At 23.0% G+C, this 26,844-nt stretch overlaps 1 protein-coding gene across 1 annotated transcript in view; it reads left to right on the top strand.

Moving 5' to 3' along the window:
- Positions 1-23,699, top strand: part of obst-B (obstructor-B) — a 61,475-nt gene extending 37,776 nt beyond the window's left edge. The window contains exons 4-5 of the mRNA XM_065500082.1: positions 22,876-23,272; positions 23,341-23,699. Coding sequence (XP_065356154.1) covers positions 22,876-23,272; positions 23,341-23,491 — 548 coding nt within the window. The 3' untranslated portion in view covers positions 23,492-23,699. The remainder of the gene's footprint in view (positions 1-22,875; positions 23,273-23,340) is intronic.
- The last annotated feature ends 3,145 nt before the right edge of the window (positions 23,700-26,844 follow it).

Genomic DNA, 26,844 nt, shown 5'->3' with positions numbered 1-26,844 from the left:
TACCAAATTGCCTAAGACATTGGCCAATATTTTAACTGAAACTCATTACTTTTGGTTTTATATTTCAGAAGTGAGAGTGATTTACACAAACAAACTTAAATTGTTTCACATTTTCGAAGATAACTTTTTTTCTACTTAAACGATTTTGCTGATTTTTAATACCAAACTGCCCAGGAGATTGGTAAATATTTTAGCTGAAACTCATTACTTTCGGTTTTATATTTTGGAAGTTAGAGTGATTTACACAAACATAGCTCAATATTTTTAGGGTTTTACTTGAACATTTCTAAATATTACATACAGAACGTTTAACTAATTTATTTTGAGTCCAAAGTAAATTAGAAAAATAGTTTGAAATTTTACATTAAAAAGTTAAACACAAAAACACAACATGCAATTTAAAAGTTAAGCTTTTTTGTTAAACAATATACTCCTTTTTTTTGCACAAAGTTAATAATATAAATAGTAAATAACAAAAACTAAACTAAATAAATTATTTGTAATCTAAAGGAAAGTTTTGAAATATGTAGGAAAATAACATAAAAATATAGAAAATGGCTTAAATTATATCAACCTAGAAATTAAAAGAGTGTTGAATTTATGTGAGGACATAAACAACTCACAACTCCAACCAAACTTAAAACAATTTATGTTAAAAAGCCAACTACTGCAAATAGTAAGCGTCTTTGGAATACCAAATAAAAAACATTAAAATTCATTTAGAAATTTAGAAACTCTATGGCTGACATGCAGATGTTTACAAGAATTGGATCAAAATTAGCAAGTTATGTTTTCAAATTTGTCTGAAATGGTTTGTGAAAGGAATTTCAATGAAGCTGAAATTGAGCAATTTGTTGTACTAAAAAAAACAAGGACTTAGGAGAAAATTAAATTTTTGAGAAACTTATAAAAACCTGAAAGAGATCATCTCTTTACAAAAGTAAAAGGTTTTTGAGTCTCACTTTTAAAACAGCTTTTTTAATGGACAATTGCCTCTAATAACTATCCTATAAAGTTAAAAGAAGCTAATAGATCTCTTACTAAAAACTATTTTATTGATTTCCTTTCTTTTAAAGATTCAATTCGTTTAACCTACTGGCCTTTCTCCTGTTTAATGCAAAAATATACATTAAATTTAGTACTCACATGTTGTTAGTTTTGATTGGCGTTGTTGCTCTAACATGTTGTTGTTGTTGTCTCATAAAATTCTTGTTTGGATTTTTGTTATTGTTTATTTCAATTTTACTCTCAATGTTGTGAATATTCCGCATGTATTTGTATATTAGCTTTAGTGATTGTGTTCACATATAAATGGAAATTTTAAGTTGTGGTGTCGAAGGCACAGTGGAGCTGTAAAGGAGAAAAAATTTGGAATATTAATAAAGCAGGAGCTAGGCTTTCAGCAGATGTTATCAATATAAGGAAAACTTAAAGACAGTGAAAACGATGGTGTGTTAAACTCAATGACTTCAGATGGGAAACATTTTTTAAAACCTTTGAGAAATAGGTAAAAAAAAACAAATTATTAAGAAAGTATGGTCGGTCAAGCCCGACCATATAATACCCTACACTAAGTAAAAGAGCAAAAACAAGTTGCTTTTAAAATTTCAAAAATTTATATTTTTGAGTGATTTTCGGAAGTGGACCTTATATGGGAGCTATGACCAATTATGGACCGATCACCATGAAATTGGGTCGTGTGATTTATGTCTATATTAAAGTTAACTATGTTGAATTTTGTGTGTATACCAACATTTTTAAGCGATTTATGCACGTTAAATTGATTTTCGGAAGCGTGTCTATATGGGAGCTATGACTAATTATGGACGGATCGTAACAAAATTAGGTGACATGAATTTTTTATATATAAAACTTATTTGGAGCGGAATTTGTGGAGATACATATATAAATTAAACATTTATGACCGATAAAGTGCAATTTCGAGAGGACATTTGTATGGGGGCTAGGTGAAATAATGGACCGATTTCAGCCAGTTTCAATAGGCTTGGTCCTTGTGTGGAAAAAATAATATGTACCAAATTTGATCGAAATATCTTCAAAATTGCGACCTGTACTCTGCGCACAAAGTTTACATGGACAGTCAGCCGACCAGCCAGACGGACGGACGGACATCGTTTAATCGACTCAGAAAGTGATTCTAAGTCGATCGGTATACTTAAAGGTGGGTGTTAGACCAATATTGTTGGACATTACAAACATCTGCACAAACGCATTATACCCTCCCCTATGGTGTAGGGTATAAAAATTATAAAAAAATAAAAAGAAAATTTGTTTGGTAAACAAAATTCGGGTTAAAAAATATTTTTCCCGATTTTGATCCATTGTACATCCAAATTACTATAGCCTTATATACATCGTTGCAATGGACTATAACTGAAATATCTATTACTATTATACCCTTCACCTTCGTGAGAAGGCTATATATAAGTTTGTCATTCCGTTTGTAATTTCTACATTTTTCATTTCCGACCCTATAAAGTATATATTTTCTGGATCCTTATAGATAGCGGATTCGATATAGCAATGTCCGTTTGTCTGTCTGTCTGTCCGTCTGTCTGTTGAAATCAATTTTCTGTAGAACCCAGATATCTTCGGCATCCAAATCTTCAATAGTTCTGTCAGACATGCTTTCGAGAAGTTTGCTATTTAAAATCAGCAAAATCGGTTCACAAATGGCTGAGATATGAGGAAAAAACAAGGACAACCTCGATTTTTTACCTATTTTTGACCTACAGTGATCCTCAAAAGTGAGTAAACACCAAAAATTATATGATTTTTTTTTTAATATAATGAAAATCCTAAAATCTATCCATCGATTAAAATTTAAATGTTTCGGTTTGTTGGAGATTGGGTGGAATAATAGATTCGATTCTGAAAAAAAAAATTTAAATCGAACTATAGTGATTAAAATGATCTTAAACAAATCAAAAAATTCTCTAGTGTTTACTCACTTTTGAGGCTGTGTGTATATCTATCTGGATTACTAAGTCATTAATATAGACAATATGGATATCTAATGATAGATATTTCAAAGACCTTTGCAACGACGTATATAAGACCATAGTAAGTTGGACCTACAATAGGTCAAATTTTAAACCGATTTTTTTTTTCACAAAAAAAAAATTGAAAAAACCAAAAAAAAAATTTTAAATTAAGAAAAAAAATTAATTTGAAATTTAAAAAAAAAAATTAAAAAAAGAATTCGAAAAAAAAAATTTTTACAAAAAAAAACTTTGGAAAAAAAAATTTTTGTTTACCTAAAAATATTTAAAATTTGTATTTTGAAGTATAATTTGGTGAATGGTATATCAGATTCGGCAGAATATAGCTCTTACTTGTTAGATATCCATATTGTCTATATTTGTGACTTAGTAATCCAGATATAGATAAAAAATAGGCCAAAAATTGAGGTTGTCTCGATTTTCAGCTTATATATCAGCCATTTATGGACCGATTTTCATGATTTTAAATAACAAATGAGCCGGGAGAATTCCCGATATTTTGATGTATGAATCATGTATGTACGTTATTTGAGAACTACGGAAAGTTGATTTCAACATAAATACAGTTTTGTATAGGAAAACAGTCTTTACAAAAGACAGTTTTCTATACGAAAAAATTTAAAATTTTTTTCAAATCTGTAAATATTTTGAAATTTTCTTCTATTACTTTACTTAATTCCACTGTGTTTTATTACTGATACTGTTGCTATTGCTCTTGCTTTTGTTGTTGCTATTTTGCTGATTATTTGTTTATATGCAAATAATGTTGTTATTTTATTTGTTGTTTCGACGGTGGGTAGATTTGTGTAGTTTTTATGTTTATTTTTTCACATACAAAATGCAAGTGTGTGAATATATGTTTTGGAATTTTGTAATAGTATACGTGTTTGTTATATTAAAAACTTAACACATGTGAAGACATGCATGTACGAACATGTTTTTAATATATACTAGAAAAAATAAATAAATGAGTATATAAGTATATATGAGCAGTAAACACCATATAGACATTTGTCTAAAAATTGTCCACACATCTCTGCATTATACGCTGGCATCCATATAAAATGTTGTCGGTTATTGACCACCAGTTTGCGGTTGTAGTGAGTATATCAATTTTGCGGTTTTTTTAGTTTATATTAAAAGTATTTGTTACTATTTACAACTATGTATGTTGTTAAATTTCATTATGTTATGGTTAGGTTTTACTCTTAAGAGTATTATATTTTTATTTTCATGTTAATGTTTTCTTTCAACTTTGTTAATTTTCTTGAGATTTGTAATGAAACTAGATAAATATTAATGTCTAATGTTAGTAGCTAAAGGTCTTAGAGTTTACAGGCAAAATAGCATAATAAAAATAAATGGTAATGTACAGTAGGTAAATGCAAACAAATTTATAACAATTAGTGGTAAACAAAATTCTCAGTAGTGAACAACGATATAGAAATTTAGTTAAATAATTGTATTTTATTAGAATACATGTTTAAAGTAATTTAGAGAACTATTTTTTGAAATTTAAACTAATTTTGCACCTTTTTTTAAAAAAGTAGTATTTTTAATACTATTCTGAAATAGTAGTAAAATTTATATAAAACGTTTATTTACTTGATTTTTTATGTATTTTTAAAGATTTTACTTAATTTAGCACTTTTTTAAAAAAGTAGTATTTTTAATACTTTTTAACAATATTCTAAAATAATAGTAAATTGTATGTAAAAAAATTCATTGATTATTATTTAGGTATTTTTTAAAGACTTTTTATCTTTTCCAAGATTATTTAAAAAAGGAATATTTTTACTACTCTTTTGTAACGTTCTTAAATAGCTGTAAATTTAGTTAAGATCATGTATTTAATAAGTTTTGAGCTGTTTTTTTAAGATTTTTCCAAATTTCGTACGCTTTTGAAAAAATAGAAATTTTAATACTTTTTCACATTTTTTAAATAAAGTAGTATTTTTAATACTATTCTCAAATAGTAGTAAAATGTATATTTGTTTAATATTTTATATTTAGAGAACTATTTTTTGAAATTTACTCTAATTTTGTACTTTTTTAAAAAAGTAGTATTTTCAATACTATTCTAAAATAGTAGTAAATAAAACGTTTATTTACTTATAAAACGTTTATTTACTTGATTTTTTATGTATTTTTAAAGATTTTACTTAATTTAGCACTTTTTTAAAAAAGTAGTATTTTTAATACTTTTTAACAATATACTTAAAAAATAGTAAATTGTATGTAAAAAATTATTTTATTATTATTTAGGTAATTTTTTTTTAAGATTTTTTATCTTTTCCAAGATTTTACTTGATTTAGTAATATTTAAAAAAAGAATATTTTTACTACTCTTTTGTAATGTTCTTAAATATCAGAAAATTTCGTTTAGATCATGTATTTAATAAGTTTTGAGCTGTTTTTTATGATTTTACTAAATTTCATACGCTTTTGAAAAAATAGAATTTTTAATACTTTTTTTCACATTTTTAAATAAAGTTTAATACTATTCTAAAATAGTAGTAAAATGTATATTTTTTTAATATTTTATATATTTTTAAAGATTTTATTTAATTTAGTACTTTTTTAAAAAAGTAGTATTTTTAATACTTTTTTACATTATTCTCAAATAGTAGTAAATGGCATGTATAACAAATTATTTGATTATTATTTAGGTATTTTTTTAATATTTTCCATGATTTTACTTAATTTAGTCATTTCTAAAAAAGTAATATTTTTACTACTCTTTTGTAACGTTCTTAAATAGTAGTAAATTTAGTTTAGATTATGTATTTAATTGTTGAGTTGTTTTTTTTGGATTTTACTGAATTTTAAACGCTTTTTAAAAAAATTTTACTTTTTTCACCTTTTTTAAAAAAGTAGTATTTTTAATACTATTCTCAAATAGTAGTAAAATGTATATTTATTTATATATTTTTAAAGATTTTACTTAATTTAGTACTTTTTAAAAAAAGTAGTATTTTTAATATCTTTTTACATTATTCTAAAATACTAGTAAATTTTATGTAAAACAAGTAAGAGAGCTATATTCGATTACCATTTAGGTATTTTTAAAGATACTTTTCCAAGATTTTACTTAATTTATTAATTTTTAGTAGTATTTTCACTACTCTTTGTAATGTTCTTAAATATCATTAAATTTAGTTAAAAACATGTATTTAAAAATTTTTTTATATATTTTTTAAAGATTTGACATTATATAATACTTTATTTTAAAAAAGTAGTACATATTTTCAATACTTTTTTCTGTTTCCTTCTATAATAGTAGTAAATTGTTACAAAAATATATATTTATTTCAGTTTGGGCAAATTTTTAAGATTTTTATACCCTACACCACCATAGTGGGGAGGGTATTATGCGTTTGTGCAGATGTTTGTAACGCCCAAAAATATTGGTCTAACACCCACCTTAAAGTATACCGATCGACTTAGAATCACTTTCTGAGTCGATTGAACGATGTCCGTCCGTCCGTCTGGTTGGCTGGCTGTCCATGTAAACCTTGTGCGCAGAGTACAGGTCGCAATTTTGAAGATATTTCGATCAAATTTGGTACATATTATTTTTACGGCCCAAGGACCAAGCCTATTGAAATTGGCTGAAATCGGTCCATTATTTCACCTAGCCCCCATACAAATGTCCTCCCGAAATTGGACTTTAGCGGTCATAAATGTTTAATTTATAAATGTATCTCCACAAATTGCGCTCCAAATAAGTTTTATATACACAAAATTCATGTCACCAAATTTTGTTACGATCGGTCCATAATTAGTCATAGCTCCCATATAGACCCGCTTCCGAAAATCACTTTTACGTGCATAAAGCGCTTAAAAATGTTGGTATACTCACAAAATTCAACATAGTTAACTTTAATATAGACTTCCGAAAATCCCTCAAAAATATTAATTATTGAAATTTTAAAAGAAAAATGCTTTTGCTCTTTTATTTAGTGTAGGGTATTATATGGTCGGGCTTGACCGACCATACTTTCTTACTTGTTTTTTGATAAAATAGTATGTTATACCATTTTTCATTATTCTAAAATAGCAGTAAATTTCAATATAAATTTAATTTATGTGGAGGTATGTATGTATTTATTAAGATATTACTGAAAATTTAGTACTTAGTACTTTTTTGAAGGAGTGGTATTTTCAATACACTTTTTTTTTATTTCGATATCGTAGTGAAATTCATATAAAATGTAATTTTTATTCTCTGGTATTTATTTTGTGCCATTTTCTATATAAATACCTGAAAATCTGAAACTTTTCTGAGCTATTTTCTAAGGTACTTGTTAAGGTTTTAATAAAAATATGTAGTACTGTTTAAATTATGTAGCAAATTTTTTTTTAGAAATTTTTCTAATTTTTTTCTGAAATAATTTTGTACTTTATTGTACAATTTTTGAAGGAGCAACTTTTTCAATAAAATTAAAATTTTTCCATTTTATTGTGCAAGTGTGATGACCCCTACATATAATTCTTTTTTTAGCTTAATATATTAAAAAAAACAAACTTTAGACAAGTTACTAACAAACATTTATCAAATAAAAAAAAAACTTTCTTGGGTTTTTTTGTGTTTATAGTTAATACTTATTGTTGCAAATGTTTTTTTTTTTTTTTTGGTGAGTTGTAGCTGTTGTATTTTTTAGTGGTCATTTATTTATGTTTACAATGTACGTGACAATGATAAAATGTCAATGGAAAAAAACAAGATTTTGCAATACATTCAACTCTGGAACACCAGCAGCACACACATTTAAGTAACCAAAATAAAAAAGAGCAAACAAACATTTGCTTCACATGAAAACTGGGGAAAAAAAATTAAGAAAAAAAATTCAACTTTGCAAAAATTGACAAATTTACAAGACTAAAAGCAAATAAATCTATGAAACACAAAATAAACATATACATATGTATAGACGAACATGAACTACACAACAGTAAATGATATGATATGAGAACACACATGTACACACGCACTCCATTTTACAAATTATAAACAACAACTACAACATACAAACTCATGTAAAACATGATGATGTTTAAACATTCATCTCTAGCAAATGATCAAAAAACAATATTTACAAAATTCATACACACAAAATAAACAAACAAACAAACATGCACACTACTCCTTTTGTACACATTATAACAACAAAAAGTAAACAACTATGGCAATAACAACAACAACATCGATATCATGTATCGTACACGTACGAAAACAATGGTCGACCAACGACGAACTGTAAAACAATGAAACACGAACTTTAATAAAAAATGTCTCTTGTAGTCGTGTGAGCATAAAGTTTTTTTCTGTTTATTTGTTGTTGTTGTTGCTGTAGCTATGCTCAAATTTAAACTTGTTTTTATAGTTATTTGTTTTATTGTTGTTGTTGTTGTGTTGTTTACTTGCTTTTTGCTGTCATGAAAATATTATTGTAGTTGTCATTGGTGTTGTTGTTGTTGTTACTACTGCTGTTGCTTTGTTGTATTGTGAATACTAATTGAGTTGTATGTGGTCAAACCTCATCGACCAATAAACATGATCAACTACACTAGTTATTAGTTGCTGTTGTTGTTGTTGTTGTTTAAGCTGTAATATATGTAATGTGTACAAAAGACGCCAGCAATTTATTGTATTGGCAATAGGGAAAATTTCTCAACTTGTGTGTTGTTGAATTTGTATCTCTTTCTTCTTTGTTTTGTACATAAAAATGTGTGTGTGTGTTTGTTCGTTTGACTGACTGTTTGTTGGCTGTGAATGATGGTTTTGCATATTAATATTCAATATACGTTGTGATGTACAATTATTCTGCATATGTTTGAATGTTTGTTTCTTTATGCATCAGTATCATTATTTATTTTTCTCTACTGTGTGTTTCTATTATTTTTTTCATTCCAAAAGTTTTTGTAGTCACACAAGTGACACACATATTTCTTGGCTTAATATTGGTTTTATGTTACATTGGGGAATGCGATTTATTGATCTATGATTTTGATGGGAATTTTGTTTTTAAGTCGTTTGTTGCTTTGGTTTTTGTGTAGATGATAATTTATCAATTCATTAACTCGTAAGTGATGGGAATTATCAATGAAATTCTGAGCAAAAAAAAAGAAACAAATTAGAATGTGTAAGAGGGTGGCCATACAGCGAGGTGATTTATTTCGCATTAGCATAAAGTTTAATTTCTTTGCTATTTTAGTTTCTTAATATGTGAGAATAGAAATGTTAGAAACAGATTTGTTCTTAAAGTAGAACAAAATTTAATGTTAAAAAATAACTATTGCTTGAAAAAATAATATCGAAATTAGGAGAAATCTAAAAGAAATTTATTATTAACTTAAGAAATAATTCAAAATTGCATAAATATATCGTCCCCTAAAAACAATAGTGTATAAACATATACAGCATTATATTTTTATTGCATAATAAGAATCTACAGAACTGATTCCTGTTCTTAAAAAACTGCTTTCCCCAAAAATGTTTTAAATTGAGTAAAATTCAATTTACTACTTTTTCCGAGAGCATAAAAAAGGTATCAAAAATAGTACTATTTCAAAAAAGTAATAAATTTACGCAAAATACCTTAAGATGAGTTTAAATATATTTTTTTAACAAATTTACTGCTTTTTTAGAGAGCATAAAAAAGTATCAAAAATAGTACTATTTCAAAAAAGTATTAAATTGTGTAAACTACACGATAAATGTTTTAAGATGGTTTAAATACATTTTCTTAAAAATTTACTACTTTTTTTAGAGAGCATAAGAAAGGTATAAAAAATAGTACTTTTTCAATAAAGTACTAATTTAAGTAAACTTCATGAAAAATGTCTTAAGATAAATTTAAATACATTTTCTTAAAAATTGACTACTTTTTCAGAGAGCATAAAAAATAGTACTATTCCAAAAAAGTATTAAATTGAGTAAACTTCACGAAAAATGTCTTAAGATGAGTATAAATACATTTTCTTAAAAATTTACTACTTTTTTAGAGAGCATTAAAAAAGTATCAAAAATAGTACTTTTTCAAAAAAGTATTAAATTGAGTAAACTTTACGAAAAATTTCTTAATATGAGTTTAAATACATTTTCTTAAAAATTTACTACTTTTTTAGAGAGCATAAAAAAGTATCAAAAATAGTACTTTTTCAATAAAGTACTAATTTAAGTAAACTTCACGAAAAATATCTTAAGATGAATTTAAATACATTTTCTTAAAAATTTACTACTTTTTTAGAGAGCATAAAAAATAGTAGTTTTTCAAAAAGTACTAAATTTAGCAAAATTTACGGAAAATGCCTTAAGATGAGTTTAAATACATTTTCTTATAAATTTACTACTTTTTTATAGAGCATAAAAAAGGTATCAAAAATAGTACTTTTTCAATAAAGTACTAATTTAAGTAAACTTCAAGAAAAATATCTTAAGATGAATTTACATACATTTTCTTAAAAATTTAATACTTTTTTAGAGAGCATAAAAAATAGTACTTTTTCAAAAAAGTACTAAATTTAAGGAAAATGACTTAAGATGAGTTTAAATAAATTTTTTAACAAATTTACTACTATTTTAGAGAACATAAAAAATAGTACTATTTCAAAAAAGTACTAAATTTAGTAAAATTTACTAAAAATGTCTTAAGATGAGTTTAAATACATTTTCTTAAAAATTTATTACTTTTTTAGAGAGCTTAAAAAAGGTATCAAAAATAGTAGTTTTTGAAAAAAGTACTAAATTTAGTAAAATTTACTAAAAATGTCTTAAGATGAATTTAAATACAATTTCTTAAAAATTTACTACTTTTTTAGAGAGCATAAAAAATAGTACTATTTCAAAAAAGTACTAAATTTAGTAAAATTTACGGAAAATGCCTTAAGATGAGTATAAATAAATTTTTTAACAAATTTACTACTTTTTTAGAGAGCATAAAAAAGGTATCAAAAATAGTACTTTTTCAAAAAAGTACTAAATTTAGTAAAATTTACGGAAAATGCCTTAAGATGAGTTTAAATACATTTTTTAATAAATTTACTACTTTTTTAGAGAGCATAAAAAAAGTATCAAAAATAGTACTATTCCAAAAAAGTATTAAATTGAGTAAACTTCACGAAAAATGTCTTAAGATGAGTTTAAATACATTTTCTTAAAAATTTACTACTTATTTAGAGAGCATAAAAAAGATATCAAAAATAGTAGTTTTTGAAAAAAGTACTAAATTTAGTAAAATTTACAAAAAATGTCTTAAGATGAGTTTAAATAGATTTTCTTAAAAATTTACTACTTTTTTAGAGAGCATAAAAAATAGTACTATTTCAAAAAAGTACTAAATTTAGTAAAATTTACGGAAAATGCCTTAAGATAAGTTTAAATACATTTTGTGAAAAATTTACTACTTTTTTAGAGAGCATAAAAAAGTATTAAAAATAATACTTTTTCAAAAAAGTTTAAATTGTGTTATATCTAAAAAACAGAATCATAGATAAAAGTTGACCTCTTTAAAATTTACTATTGATTAATTAAAAAAATAACTGAAAGTTTGTTCAAAGATATTTTCCTTAAATTTACTACTGATTCAGAGTATTATAGGAAAGTATAAAAATACTACTATTTTTAAAAAAGTACTAAATTGTGTATAATCTATACAAATGCCTAAAAATTTTTGATATTCCTTTTATTTTGTAAATTACTACTTTTTCAAAAAAAATTTTTTTACTTCGAATTTACTAAGTCTTTAGAGTAGCATAGAAATGTTATAAATTATTCAAAAAGCAAGTTAATTTAAGATTTAATACTTTTTAAAATTAAAATAAAAAAGTATTAGAAATACTACTATTTTAAAAAGCTTCCAAATTGAGAAAAAATTTAAAAATATTGCTTAATACAAGTTAAAACATGTTTAATTTTAAATTTACTTGTGTTTTCTATAGGATAAAAAATAGTATTAAATATACTACTATTTTCAAAAAAGTCATAAATTGTGTAAATCTTAAAATAATACCTTAAATTTATTTAATACATGTTTCATTTAAATTTTATTTTTATTTTAAAGCGGTTTTCAATATTTCTTAAAATACTACTTTTTGTAAAATGTTTTTAATTGCGAAAAATTTTATAAAATAAATCAAAAAGTTTATTAAATTATTATAAATTTGTTTTAAATTGCTTCTATCATATTGTATAGTCCCCTTAACTTTATGCTTTCAACGCCAAAGTCTTATTTCTTGTTTATTTAAAATCAAATGAGAAAAAATCCTTTTTCAAAAATTGATAAAAGCAAAGTTGTATAGGGAAACTAGTTTTCAAATCCCTTTAAGTACTAAGAACAACAAACTACTTTTAACCAATACAAAAAAAAAAATAAAACACACACACACACTGAAACAAAAACTTCAATAAAATACACTGCAACTCATACAGAAAAATAAACACTCTATCACAAACACTCTCATACACACAAAATCAGCCACGATAGAAATATGAACTAGAAAAAAAGGAAACGGGGAAAAAACACTGTTTTATAGTAGTGGCTGGCTGTTATTTCAAACCAACGTCTCCAAGAGCTAAACCCCACTAAACACCACTTAAATTGTCGTTTAACATGATGAACAATGCAACACACACAAATACTTACGCGACTACACTTACAGGCTTACAATTACACCATCACATCCATGTATTTTATGCATGTGTTTGTACGAGGAGTCTAATGCACAATTTAGTTTACAAACACACACGTACATAAATAGAAACCTGTGCTCACAAAATATCATTGTTTGTTCGTGTTTGTAGGTATATGGAATGGAATACTGGGATGTTTGGGTATCCTGTAACCATGTCTATGTGTGCTTGCATGATGAGTATTTGAGAGCTTGTTTTATAGAAAATCTTGTTCAGTTTTAAAGTAGATGACATTAACAAAGTGTAACAGCATTTTTTTTCCTCCAACCAGTTATTGTTGCTGCTTAAAAACAAGGCTGTAAAATCTACTAAGAATTTCTGTTTTCGTGTTAATATGCAATATAAACGTGCTAGAACACATAGAAAAAGCGAACTATTAACCCATATAGGCAATGAAATGTTTGTAAATTGGATAAAATAACTAAAAATTAAGTTCAAATATGAGTCTCATTTAAATTTACTACATTTTGAGAGCAAAATAAAAAAGTACTAAAAATACTACTTTTTTTTGAAAAAGTACTAAATTGATAAAAAATCATAAAAAAATGTTTTAATGCAAAATAATACAGGTTTTATATAAAATTTACTTGTGTTTCAGGCAGATGTAAAATAGATTTAGAAATACTACTTTTCTAAAAAAAGTAGTAAATTGAGTAAAATTTATAAAAGAAACAAAAATTAAGTTAAAATACTTTTTAAGAGTAGAATAAGAAGGTATTAAAAAACATTACTTTTTCCAAAAAGTACTAAATGGAGAAAAATTTATAAAAAATTAAAAAAAAAATAATCTAATTTTTTTACATACTAAATTGATAAAAATATTAAAAAATTCGTTAAATGAAACTAAATTTAAATAAAGTTTTGTAATAATTTTATTTTTAAAATTTACTACTTTTTTAGAATAAATTAAAAAAGTACTAAAACTAATACTTTTTTAAAAAAGTATTAAATTGATAAAAATCTTTAAAAAATGTCTTATTTAAGTTAAAACCAGTTTTATTTACAGTTTTTTTATGTTTTAAAAGAGGAGCAAAATAGTATTAAAAATACTACTTTTTTAAAAAAGTAGTAAATTGATTAAAATTTATAAATGAAATAAAAATTAAGTTAAAATAATTGTCAATTTAAAATTTTGTACTTTTTAAGAGTAAAATAAAAAAGTATTAAAAATACTACTTTTTCGAAAAGATACTAAATTGAGTAAAATTTATTAAAAAATAAATTCATGCCCATTTAAAATTTTGTAATTTTTAAAAATAAAATAAAAAAGTACTAAAACTACTACTTTTTTAAAAAAGTATTAAATTGCCTTAATTTAAACTAGAAAACTGTTTTAGTGTTTTAAAGATTTTACTTTTTTTTAAATTTATTTGACCACATTTTAAGAGCAAATAGCAAATACAATAAAGTATTAAATTGTTAAAAATCTTGAAAATAGCATTAAATTAAAATGTAGCATTTTACAATTGAAATTTACTTTAAAGTTTACTACATTTTAGGAACAATATAAAAAAGTATTAAATATACTACATTTTTTTAAAGAGTACTAAATTGATAAAAATCTTAAAAAATGCTATAATTGAAACATGTTAATTCATATTTGGGGGAGATAAGTTTTATTTAAAATTTACTTGTGTTTTATAAAGGATTAAAAATACTACTTTTTTAAAAAATTTGGGGATTTTTGAATAGAATTTATAAAAAATGACAAAAGTTAGTAAAAATAATTTTATTTTTTGGATTTACTATATTTTTAGTATAAATAAAAAAGTACTAAATTTAATACTTTTTTAAAAAGTACTAAATTGATAAAAATCTTTAAAAAATATGTCTTATTTAAGTTAAAACCAGTTCTATTTACAATTTTTATTATGTTTTAAAGACGAGTAAAATAGTATTAAAAAGACTACTTTTTTTTAAAGAGTACTAAGTGCACTAAATTGATTAAAAATCAAATTAATCAATGCCTTAAAACAAAAATTTACAGGTTTTATAAAAACTTTACTCATGCTTTAGTTAGATTTAAAATAGTAATAAAAATACTACTTTTCTAAAAAAGTAGTAAATTGAGTAAAATTTATAAAAGAAACAAAAATTAAGTTAAAATAAATTTTAAGAGTAAAATAAAAAAGTTTTAAAAAAATACTACTTTTTCCAAAAAGTACTAAATTGAATAAAATTTATTAGAAGATACTACTTTTTCCAGAAAGTACTAAATTGAATAAAATTTATTAAAAAACTCCAAATAATAATCTAAAATTGTTTTCCGTTTCAAATTTTATAAAATAAAAAAAATATTAAAAATACTACTTTTAGCAAAAGAGTACTAAATGATAAAAATATTAAAAAATTTAATAGATAAAACATTTAGTGGAGCTAAGTTTAATTTAAAATTTACTTGTGTTTTATACAGGTTTAAAATAGCATTAAAAATACTACTTTTTTTAAAAATTTAGTACATTTTTGAATAAAATTTGAAAAAAATGCCAAAAGTTAGTAAATTTTTTTTTTTAGACTTACTACATTTTGAGAATAAATAAAAAAGTACTAAATTTAATAATTTTTTAAAAAGTACTAAAAAATTGTTAAAAAATGGCTTTATTTAAGTTAAAACCAGTTTTATTTAAAGTTTTTTTTATGTTTTAAAAGAGGAGCAAAATAGTATTAAAAATACTACTTTTTTAAATGAGTACTAAGTGCACTAAATTGATTAAAAATCATAGAAAATGCCTTCAAAACTACAGTTTGAGAGCAAAATAAAAAAAGTACTAAAAATACTACTTTTTTAAAAAAGTACTAAATTGATAAAAAAAATCACAGAAAATGTTTTAATGCAAAATAATACAGGATTTGTAAAAAATTTACTTGTCTTTTAGTCAGATTTAAAATTGTATTAAAAATACTACTTTTCTAAAAAAGTAGTTAATAGTTATGAAAGAAACAAAAATTAAGTTAAAATACTTTTTAATAATAAAATAAAAAAAGTATTAAAAATACTACTTTTTCCAAAAAGTACTAAATTCAATAAAATTTATTAAAAAGAATCAAAAAATAATCTAAAATTGTTTTCCGTTTAAAATTTTGCCATTTTTAAAATTAAAATAAAAAAGTATTAAAAATACTACTTTTTGCAAAAGAGTACTAAATGAAAAAAATATTAAAAAATTTAATAGTTGAAACATGTTTTATTTAAAATTTAGTGGAGCTAAATTTTATACAAAATATTTTTGTGTTTTATACAGGATTAAAATACTACTTTTTAAAAAATTTATTGCATTTTTGATAAAATGTATAAAAAATGGAAAAAATTAGTAAAAATTATTTTATTTTTTAGATTTACTACCTTTTGAGAATTAATTAAAAAATTATTAAAACTAATGCTTTTTTAACAAGTACTAAATTGATAAAAATTTTAAAAAATGGCTTAATTTAAGTTAAACTTGTTTTATTTACAGTTTTTATCGTATTTTAAAGAGGAGAAAAATAGTATTAAAAATACTACTTTTTTAAAAAAGTACTAAATTGGGTAAAATTTATTAAACAAAACTAGGAAATATGTTTTCATTTAAAATGGGCTACGTTTTGAGAGTAAAATAAAAAGTACTAAAAATACTACTTTTTTAAAAAAGTACTAAATTGGGTAAAATTTATTAAAAAAAACTAGAAAATATGTTAAAATATGTGTTCATTTAAAATGGGCTACGTTTTAAGAGTAAAATAAAAAGTACTAAAAATACTACTTTTTTTAAATTTATAAAAAAAAAATTTCAAAATAGCTTCAAACAAATTGAAACAAGTTTTATTTAAAATGTGCTTTTGTTTTATACAAAAGTATAATAGTACTTATTAAATATACTACTTTTTTTTTAAAAAAAGTACTAAATTAAAAAAATACTACTTTTTTTAAATATTCTCTATTAAGTAAAGCAGTAACAAATTATCAAAATTATAAAGATTTAAGCATAATTTAAGTCTTTTGAGTAGTTTTAGTTCCAGTTTTATAAGAATTTCGTACTAAGTTAAGAAAATCTTTTAGTCAATAAAAGGTTAATATTTACAAAATGTCAACTATGCATGGTCGAGAGCATTTGTAGCGGCGCTATGCTCTATAGATGAAAAAACAACACACATCTAAACAAAAATTTTCATAAAAACAGTTAAAACAAAGTAAAGCATACTTTTAGGAGTCAGACTGACCACCTAACACTGTCTGCTGCAAATGAGTGAACAAAGTTTGCAACGAACTCTGTGTACATAGGAAAAGTATTGAGTTAAATATACTGCAACCTTTACAAATACCCAGTTTAAATGCAGTTACTCCTACAAACAAACAAAACAACATACAACTCGTAAAAGCAAATGGGAAAAAAACTCCTTCCTGTAAGGCAAAAATAAACGTAATTGTCCTTTCAATACAAGCACACATACACCTATATATTTCAAGCTATTTTTGTTTAGGTGTTTGTGTGTTTGAGATAGAGAGTGTCTGTGTCAAAGCATATTGGTTATGAAACATGTCTAATACACACAATTTTGTTGCCCAAACAAAAGTGTTACTAACCTTTTGAGTTTGACTAAAAATAAAAGAAGAAAGACATAAATGGTGAAAAAAAATAAAAATACAAATGAATTTTACACAAAATGTTTGTCTACTTTAGGAAATTTTTACACTTGCAGACTCTGTACTGTAGCACTATGAGCAAATACTTGAAAGCAAGTCATTGTATGCAATCTTCTATAAGTGACTTTGTTACAATGTAACTTCTGTTACAGCAAAAAATGTTTGGTTTAGACTCCCTGTAACTCTGTGTTGCAGTTTCAGGTAACTTTTGTAAGAAAAATGTTTGGAGAACAAAAAACCACTGCGGTTATATGTGTCTCTATGGCAATGTGTGGTATATTTTTTGAGAGTCTATTATGTTATCAAGATTAATTGACAGTTATGGTAGTAGTAGACTTTATTTCGTTAGACATTTTTGCTTTAACATTTCTTTAGAGTGTTTGGTTGGTTGGCTGTGTTGGTTTTATTGTGTACTATTTACACAAATTAACAATGAAATATTGTTGCAAATTTCAGCTTTTATAAACTTAATGAAACATTTTTTTTTGCAATGAAACGTGAAAAGTGAACAGGAGATTTGGTAACATTTGAGAATTATGTTCATAGGAGTTATGCAAGTTATGCAAAATTTTAGGCATATTTTCTAGTCATTTTAATGTGTGAAACATTTTAAATCTAATTGACAATTTGTTGTTTTTGTAAGATATTTAGACATATAATTTAGTACTTAAAGTACTAAATTGATACTAAATCATGATAATAGCCTTAATTATTGTTAATAAGTTGAAACATCACATTTTATTTAATATTGGGAAAAATTTACAAATAAATAAAACACTAAGTTAAAATATTGTTATAATTCAAATTTACTACTTTTTAAGAGTAAAATAAAAAAATACTAAATATACTACTTTTTTAAAAAACTACTAAATTGGGAAAAATTTATAAAAAAAACATAAATTAAGTTAAAACATGTTATACATAAAATTTACTACTTTTTGAGAGTAAAATAAAATAGTATTAAAAATACTACTTTTTTAAAAAGTACCAAAATTGATAAACAAATCTTAAAAAATTCTTTAATACAATTCAAACTTAGTTTTATTTATAGATTAGTGTTTTTTACTGCTTTTTATGAGTAAAATAAAATAGTATTAAAAATACTACATTTTTAAAAAGTACTAAACTAATAAACAAATCTTAGAAAATATAGTAATACAAGTTAAAACTTATTTTATTTGTAATTTACTCATGTTTTATACTATTTTTTAAGAGTATGCTAAAAAAATACTAGAAATACTACTTTTTTAAAAAGTACTTAACTGATAAACAAATTAAAAAATCTCTAAAACAAATCATATCTTGTTGTATTTATAGTTAAAATTAAAAAAAAATACTTTTTAAAAAAAAAATAAAAAAGTATTAAAAATACTACTTTTTTAAAAAGTACTAAACCGATAAACAAATCCTTAAAAATTCTTTAATACAAGGTAAAACTAGTTTTATTCATAGTCTACTAGGCTTTTATACTACTTTTTAAGAGTAAAATAAAAAAGTATTAAAATACTATTTTTTTAAAAAGTACTTAACTGATAAACAAATTAAAAAATCTTTAAAACAAATCATATCTTGTTGTATTTATGGTTAAAATTAAAAAAACTACTTTTTAAAAAAAAAATAAAAAAGTATTAAAAATACTACTTTTTTAAAAAGTACTAAACCTATAAACAAATCTTTAAAAAATCCTTAATACAAGGCAAAACTAGTTTTATACATAGTCCACTAGGCTTTTATACTACTTTTTAAGAGTAAAATAAAAAAGTATGAAAATACTACTTTTTTAAAAAGTACTTAACTGATAAACAAATTTTAAAAAATCCTTAATACAAGCCAAATCTTGTTGTATTTATAGTTGAAATGTGTTTTAAAGTACTTTTCTACTCTTAAAATAAAAAAGTATGTACTAAAAATACTACTTTTTTAAAAAGTACTAAATTCCTTAATACAAGGCAAAACTAGTTTTATTCATAGTCTACTAGACTTTTTAATAGTAAAATAAAAAAGTATTAAAAAACCTACTTTTTAAAAAAAAAATTTAAATTGATAAACTAATCGTAAAAAAATTCCTTAATGCAAGTCAAAACTTGTTTTATGTATAGTTAACTTGTGTTTCATACTACTTTTTAAGAATAAAAAAAGTACTAAAAATACTACTTTTTTAAAAAAGTAACAAATTGAAAAAAATTTAAATAATATTTTTATACAGCATGAAACAGGTTTTATTTAAATTTTTTTTTAGTTATGTACAGAGTATTACAAATACATACTACTTTTTTAAAAAAGTATTAAAATGGGAAAAAATTATAAGAAAAATAAAAAATGATGATAAAGAATTTTTATATTACAAAATGTAGTACTTTTCAAGAGTATCAGAAAAAAGTACTAAAAATACCACCTTTTTAAAAAGTACTAAATTGATAAAAAAATCTAAGAAACCTTTTTAATACTAAAATAAACATATTTTATTTAAAATATAAAGTCTAATCTTGTTGTATTTATAGTTAAATGTGTTTTAAACTACTTTTCTACTCTTAAAATAAAAAAAGTACTAAAAATACTACTTTTTTAAAAAAGTAACAAAATTGAACAAAAATTTAAATAATATTTTTATACAGCATGAAACAGGTTTTATTTAAATTTTACTTTAGTTATGAACAGTACTAAAACAATATTACAAATACTACTTTTTTAAAAAAGTATTAAAATGGGAAAAAATTATAAGAAAAATAAAAAATTATGATAAAGAATTTTTATATTACAAAATGTAGTACTTTTCAAGAGTATAAGAAAAAAGTACTAAAAATACTACTTTTTTAAAAAGTACTAAACTGATAAAAAAAAAATTCAAAAAAATCTTCTTAATACTAAAATAAACATATTTTATTTAAAATTTACTTGTTTTTTATACAGAAGCAAGCTTATAAAAAAAATACTACTTTTTTAAAAAATTACTAATTTGAAAAATATTATTAAAAATAAAAAATAAAGTTAATATATTTTTATATATTTGAAATTTACTATTTTAAAGTAGTAAATTTACTACTTTTTTAAAAAAACTACCAAATTGCGAAAAAAAAACTTAAAAAACAAACTAACATGTCAAAGGAGTTAAATAATGCAATATTAAAAAGTTTTTGTTTTTAATAAAACCCTTAATAAAAAATTATTAAAAAAAAACTTTTTTAAAAAGTACTAAATTTAGTAAAATTAATAAAAATATGAAAAATTAAGGTAAACAATTTTTATATTTAATATTTTTATTTTTTAGGAATAGTATAAAAAAGTACTTAAATACTATTTATTAAAAAAATACTAAATTGTTTAAAAATATTTTTTAGTAAAGAAATATGCTTTATTTAAAATCTACGAGTGTTTTATAGAAAAGTAAAAGAGTATTAAAACTACTACTTTTTTCAAAAAATTACTAATTTGCAAAATGTTATACAAAATTAATAAATTAAGTTAACATAGTTTTATATTTCAAATTCTTTACTTTATTCGGGGTAAAATAAAAAATGTACTAAAAATACTACTTTTTAAAAGTACTAAATTGTTAAAAATTTTAGATAATACCTTAATTCAGTTAAAAACATTTTTTATATAAAAATTATTTGAGTTTTATACAGGACTAAAATAGTGTTAAATACACTACTATTTTTAAAAGTACTAAATTGGTAAAAATTCATCAAATATGCCCTAATTCAGTTAGAAAAATAAAAAAAATGTACTAAAAATACTACTTTTTTAAAAAGTACTAAATTGAGAAAAATTCTTAAAAGAGGCCTTAATTGGTAAAAATTCAAAAATTATGTCTTAATTCAGTTAGAAAAAGTACTAAATTGTTAGATATTCTTTAAATAGGCCTTAATTCAGTTAGAAAAAGTACTAAATTGGGAGATATTCTTTAAATAGGCCTTAATTCAGTTAAAAACATTTTTTTAGTTTTGTATAGGACTAAAATAGTATTAAATATACTACTTTTTTTAAAAACACTAAATTGATAAAAAAAAAACATAAAAGATGCCTTAATTCAGTTAGAAAAATGTTTTATATAAAATTAATTTGAGTTCTATACGAGATTAAAATAGTATTAAAATATACTACTTTTTTTAAAAAAAGTAGGTACTAAATTTAAACAAATTAAAAATTAAGTTAAAATATGTTCATATGTATTTAAAATTAGTATTTTATATGAATGAAATAAAAAAGTACTAAAAATACTACTTTTTTAAAAAAAAAGTACTAAAAATACTACTTATTTTAAAAAATTACTTAAAATACTACTTTTTTAAAAAAAAGTACTAAAAATACTACTTTTTTAAAAAAAAGTACTAAAAATACTACTTTTTTAAAAAGTACTAAATTGGAAAAAATTCTTAAAAGAGGCCTTAATTCAGTTAAAAACATTTTTTATATAAAAATTATTTGAGTTTTGTATAGGACTAAAATAGTATTAAATATACTACTTTTTTTAAAAATACTAAATTGGTAAAATATTCATAAAAGATGCCTTAATTCAGTTAGAAAAACTTTTTATATAAAATTAATTTGAGTTTTATAGGAGGCTAAAATAGTATTAAAATATACTACTTTTTTTAAAAAAAGTAGGTACTAAATTTAAGCAAATTAAAAATTAAGCTAACATATGTTTATATGTATTAAAATTTTTATTTTATATGAATGAAATAAAAAAGTACTAACAATACTACTTTTTTTAAAAAAAGTACTAAAAATACTACTTTTTTAAAAAAAATACTACTTTTTTAAAAAAGTACTAAAAATACTACTTTTTTAAAAAAAGTACTAAAAATACTACTTCTTTAAAAAAAGTACTAAAAATACTACTATTTTTTAAAAAATTACTAATTAACAGAAAATCTTAAAAAAAAATTTCAATATAAAATGAAACAGGTTTTTATAGGAGACTAAAATAGTATTAAAATATACTACTTTTTTAAAAAAAAAGTAGGTCCTAAATTTAAACAAATTAAAAATTAAGCTAACATATGTTTATATGTATTAAAATTTTTATTTTATATGAATGAAATAAAAAGTACTAAAAATACTACTTTTTTAAAAAAGTACTAAAAATACTACTTTTTTAAAAAAGTACTAAAAATACTACTTTTTTAAAAAAAGTACTAAAAACTACTTTTTTTAAAAAAAGTACTAAAAATACTACTTTTTTTTAAAAAGTACTAAAAATACTACTTTCTTTAAAAAAAGTACTAAAAATACTACTTTCTTTAAAAAAAAGTGCTAAAAATACTACTTTTTTAACAAAAGTACTAAAAATACTACTTTTTTAAAAAAAAAGTACTAAAAATACTACTTTTTTTAAAAAAAATACTAATTAACAGAAAATCTTAAAAAAAAATTTTAATATAGAATGAAACAGGTTTTATTTAAAATTTACTTGAGTTTTTTATAGTTTTAAAAAATCCAAATTTCCAAATTATAACTTCAAATATTTTTCATTATTTTAGCAGCTTTAAAGAAATATTTTATTAATTAAATTTAATTTATTTCCCTTACAGAAACTCCCCAACCCTCTGAACATTGTCCCCGTAAAAATGGCTACTTCGGCCACGAGAAACCCGGCACTTGCGATAAATTCTACTACTGTGTTGATGGTAAATTCAATATGATCACCTGCCCCTCAAGTCTGGTATTCAATCCCAAAACCGGCATCTGCACCTGGCCCGATGAGGTGGGCGTGATTGGTTGCAAATCCGAAGACATATTCGAATTCCAGTGCCCCAAAGTAAATGAAACCGAGGCAGCCACACATCCCCGTTATGCCGATCCCGATGATTGCCAGTTCTTTTATGTGTGTGTGAATGGTGTGATACCACGCAGAAATGGCTGCAAATTGGGTCAGGTGTTCGATGAACAGAAGAAATTGTGCGAGTGGTCTCGTAATGTGCCAGAATGGTTGGTTTTTAATAAATTCCTAAGGAATTAATTTCTGATTTTATTTATGGTTTATTATTATTTTTTAGTGCCGATTGGTATAAGGATCGTTTGAGCGATGCCGAATTGGAAGAATTGGAAAATCCCAAGCCCAAAGCCAAGAAACCCACACGTGTACGCGGTCCTCATAGACGTAAGAACGCTCCTGTGGTTGCTAAAGAGGAGGAGGAGGAAGAATAATAATTTATTTGTTGGAGTGTTGCAGCAAAGCTGCTGTTTGCAGCTTTTAATTTAAAATAATAAAGTTTAGCTTTAGTTTTGCAAAAGAATTGTGTGTTAATTGTAAATTTTTTAGATGTTTTTGTTAAATTTTTTGTATAAACAATTATGTATTTGAATGAGAAGAAAAATGAAGTAAAAACTAAATTTTATAAAAAATAAAAAAAAATATTAGTTTGTTTTAGACCCATAAGAAAAAAGGAATTTTAAAGAATTTTTATTAAATGGGCCAGAATTAAAATCAGAAATCAAACTTTAATTCGCAAGATGCCTAAAGATTTTTCACATTTTGCCTGCTTTAAAGAACATTATTTATAGATTTAACTACCATTACTCTTTAAACAAATTGACCTTCACATTTTCCACACAATTGAACACTTTAGGTTTCAAAACAAAAAAGAAATAAAAAGAAAATTTTCAACTTTAAGTTAAAAATTCATCATCGTCATTGCTCTCATCATCATTATTGCAATTTACATGATTCTCCTCATCAATGTCATTATTATAATCACCCTGAAAACATGTTGCAAAATAAAAAAAAAACAGAAAAGAAAATATAATAAAAAAAAACGTTTATATGGCTCATAATAAAAACGTTACTGCTGCAGAATTTATGATAAAAATGCATAAATCTCAGTTTATAGCAGATACAGAATACAAAATGCTTAAAATGTTGAATGCAGAAGAAGCCAACCAAACCAAACCAAAGCAATGTATAAATGAATGTGCCATAAAGTTTAAATAGTTAGTTGCATACTCAAAATACTCATACATTTAATGTGCTTTTCTTCTAACAACATCCACTTGCAACAATAATACTAACAGCAACAACTACGCAAACAAACTTAGAGTTTTAATGTAAAACAAAAACAAATACATAAAAGTATTAAGTAGTTTACCCCTTCTACTTCAACATTTTCCCATAACCCCTAACGGTATGCTACATAAACTTTTGCTAGTTTTGCCATCAAACTGGCAAAACTATCAGCAGCAGCAAAAAAAAAGTATTGTTAATACATTTTCAAGAAGAAAATAAAAAAAAAAATAAGAGCAGATAAAAATAATAATAATAAAAATAAAGCAAGATAAGCTCAGTGGCGTCTTGGTAAGTATGCACATATTTTTCCTATGTTTTGCTGCTTTGATCTAATGCCAGAAGTTTAAGGTAGTTGTGTTGGGTTTGTCCAAGATGAAATGTAATGGAATATAAGAATTAAATAAATTTAGTTGAAGTTTTACATCTATTGGGAAATGTTTTATATTTTTAATAGAAAATATAATTTTCGTTTAAATATACAAGGTTTCAAAGAGACTCTGGAACATTGAAAGATTCAAATATCCCAAAAAGTATTACTTTTTAAAAAGATTAAGTTTATTTTATGAAAACTGCAAGTGTTTTTAATCAAAATTAGTTTAAATCTTCTTAATAACTCTATTAGTTTCAAAACTATTAAACATTTTCTAACTAAACTCCTAATTAATATTATTCATACGTTCAGGTTTGCTAATTTTGAAATTTAATAAAAACCTGTCTTAATTACTATATTTATTAATATTTTCTTATAATATCCGCAAATATTGGTTTTTATTTTAATTATAAACAAAAAGACTCTTAACAAAAAAATACAAACATTAAAATTTTAAGCAATTTTTTCAAATTCAATATATTTCTGATTTCTTTAACATAATTTCTTTTACAAGACTTTAAATATTGTTCAGTAAAACCAGTTAAACGTTTTCTAAATATCTCAAAGAGCTCTAAAATAATTTCACATTTTTCTATTGTACCTCAAATAAATATTAATCATACGTCCAGCCCATCCACTTCAAAATATAATAAATACTATATTTAAAATAATGACAATCAAGTAAAACATAAAAATGGCTATAAGTCGTTAAATAGTGATCCAAATGGAAAAAGGACGATCATCTGTGATCACTTCTGTTTTCAACCAAAAATCGATTTTTATATGACAATCAAGTAAAACATAAAAATGGCTATATTTCCGTTATTTTGCCAAAAATAGACTTTTTATTTGTATTATCACTACTTATTATTACAAAAAAATCATTAAATGGAAATTGTTAAAATTTTAAAAAATATTTTTTTTTTGGATTTAATTATTTTCTTGAATTTATTCATTTCAAATTGCTTAAAAATAATTACTTAGAAGCCTTAAAGTATTGTTAATAAATTATGGTTCAAAATTTTAAAATATCTCAAATAGTTTTAAATTTATCGAAAGTTTTTCAATTATACCTGTAATTAATATTAATCATACGCTCGTAGTACTTAATTTAAAAATTTTACCATGAACGCAAGATTAATATTAATAAGAGGTTCTATGAAAGTATGTAATGGAGTTATTCACAAAAATTAAACGTATTGGAATTAATGTTCAGGAATTATATTGAAGAGATTGAAATTAAATAAAATTCCAAAAAAAAAAAAATTTTTTTATTTTACAAAAATTCTAAATTTGTTAAAACATTTTCTTGTGTATTTATCTATAATCCAATATCTATAAATGTTGTGAACAAATTTTGTTTAATTTTGTATTTAAAACTGCATTTATTAAAAGTTTAAATTCTTTACAATGTGATGAAGGGTATCTATATGAGATTCGACCTATTCTAATGCAGCACTCCATCCATTTTAACTCATACACTCACTTTGTTTTTGAAATTTTCATAGTTGTACACTTCGCTCATGCAATATTTTTCTTCCACTTTTCACGTAAATTGTTCATCTAAATATATAGATTTTTTTGCTGTTTTTGCTGAAGAATCAACTTATTTTGAGCAGTAACTTTGATAGCATATATTTGTAAGTCAAGAGAATAGTAGCAAAATAATAATGAGTTGGAAAAATGTTTAAAGTTTTAAAATTTTAAATTAATTTAAACATAAATGTGAAATGAAAAGTAAAGTAAAGGTAAGCAAAGTTTTGAAACATAAAATTTAAACAAGAAAACTTGTTAAATGAAAGTAATAAATAGCTGAAAATCAAATAAAACATCAAAGTGGTCATAAGTCGGTAAATAACCATCGATTTTTTATATGAAAATCAATTAAAACATAAAATCAAGTAAAATAAAAAATGGCTATAAGTCGGTAAATACTGGTCCAAATGGAAAAAGGAAGATCATCTGTGATCACTTCTGTTTTTAACCAAAAATCGATTTTTATATGAAAATCAAGTAAAACATAAAAATGGCTATAATTCAGTAAATATTGGTCCAAATAAAAAAAGGACGATCATCTGTGATCACTTCTATTTTCAAAAAAAATCGATTTTTATATGAAACTAAAGT

This window comes from Calliphora vicina, chromosome 2 (assembly GCF_958450345.1).
Source record: "Calliphora vicina chromosome 2, idCalVici1.1, whole genome shotgun sequence".
Classification (NCBI taxonomy): Eukaryota; Metazoa; Arthropoda; class Insecta; order Diptera; family Calliphoridae; genus Calliphora; species Calliphora vicina.
Note: the sequence above shows the minus strand (reverse complement) of the source record. Positions and strands in the feature narration are given on the sequence as shown.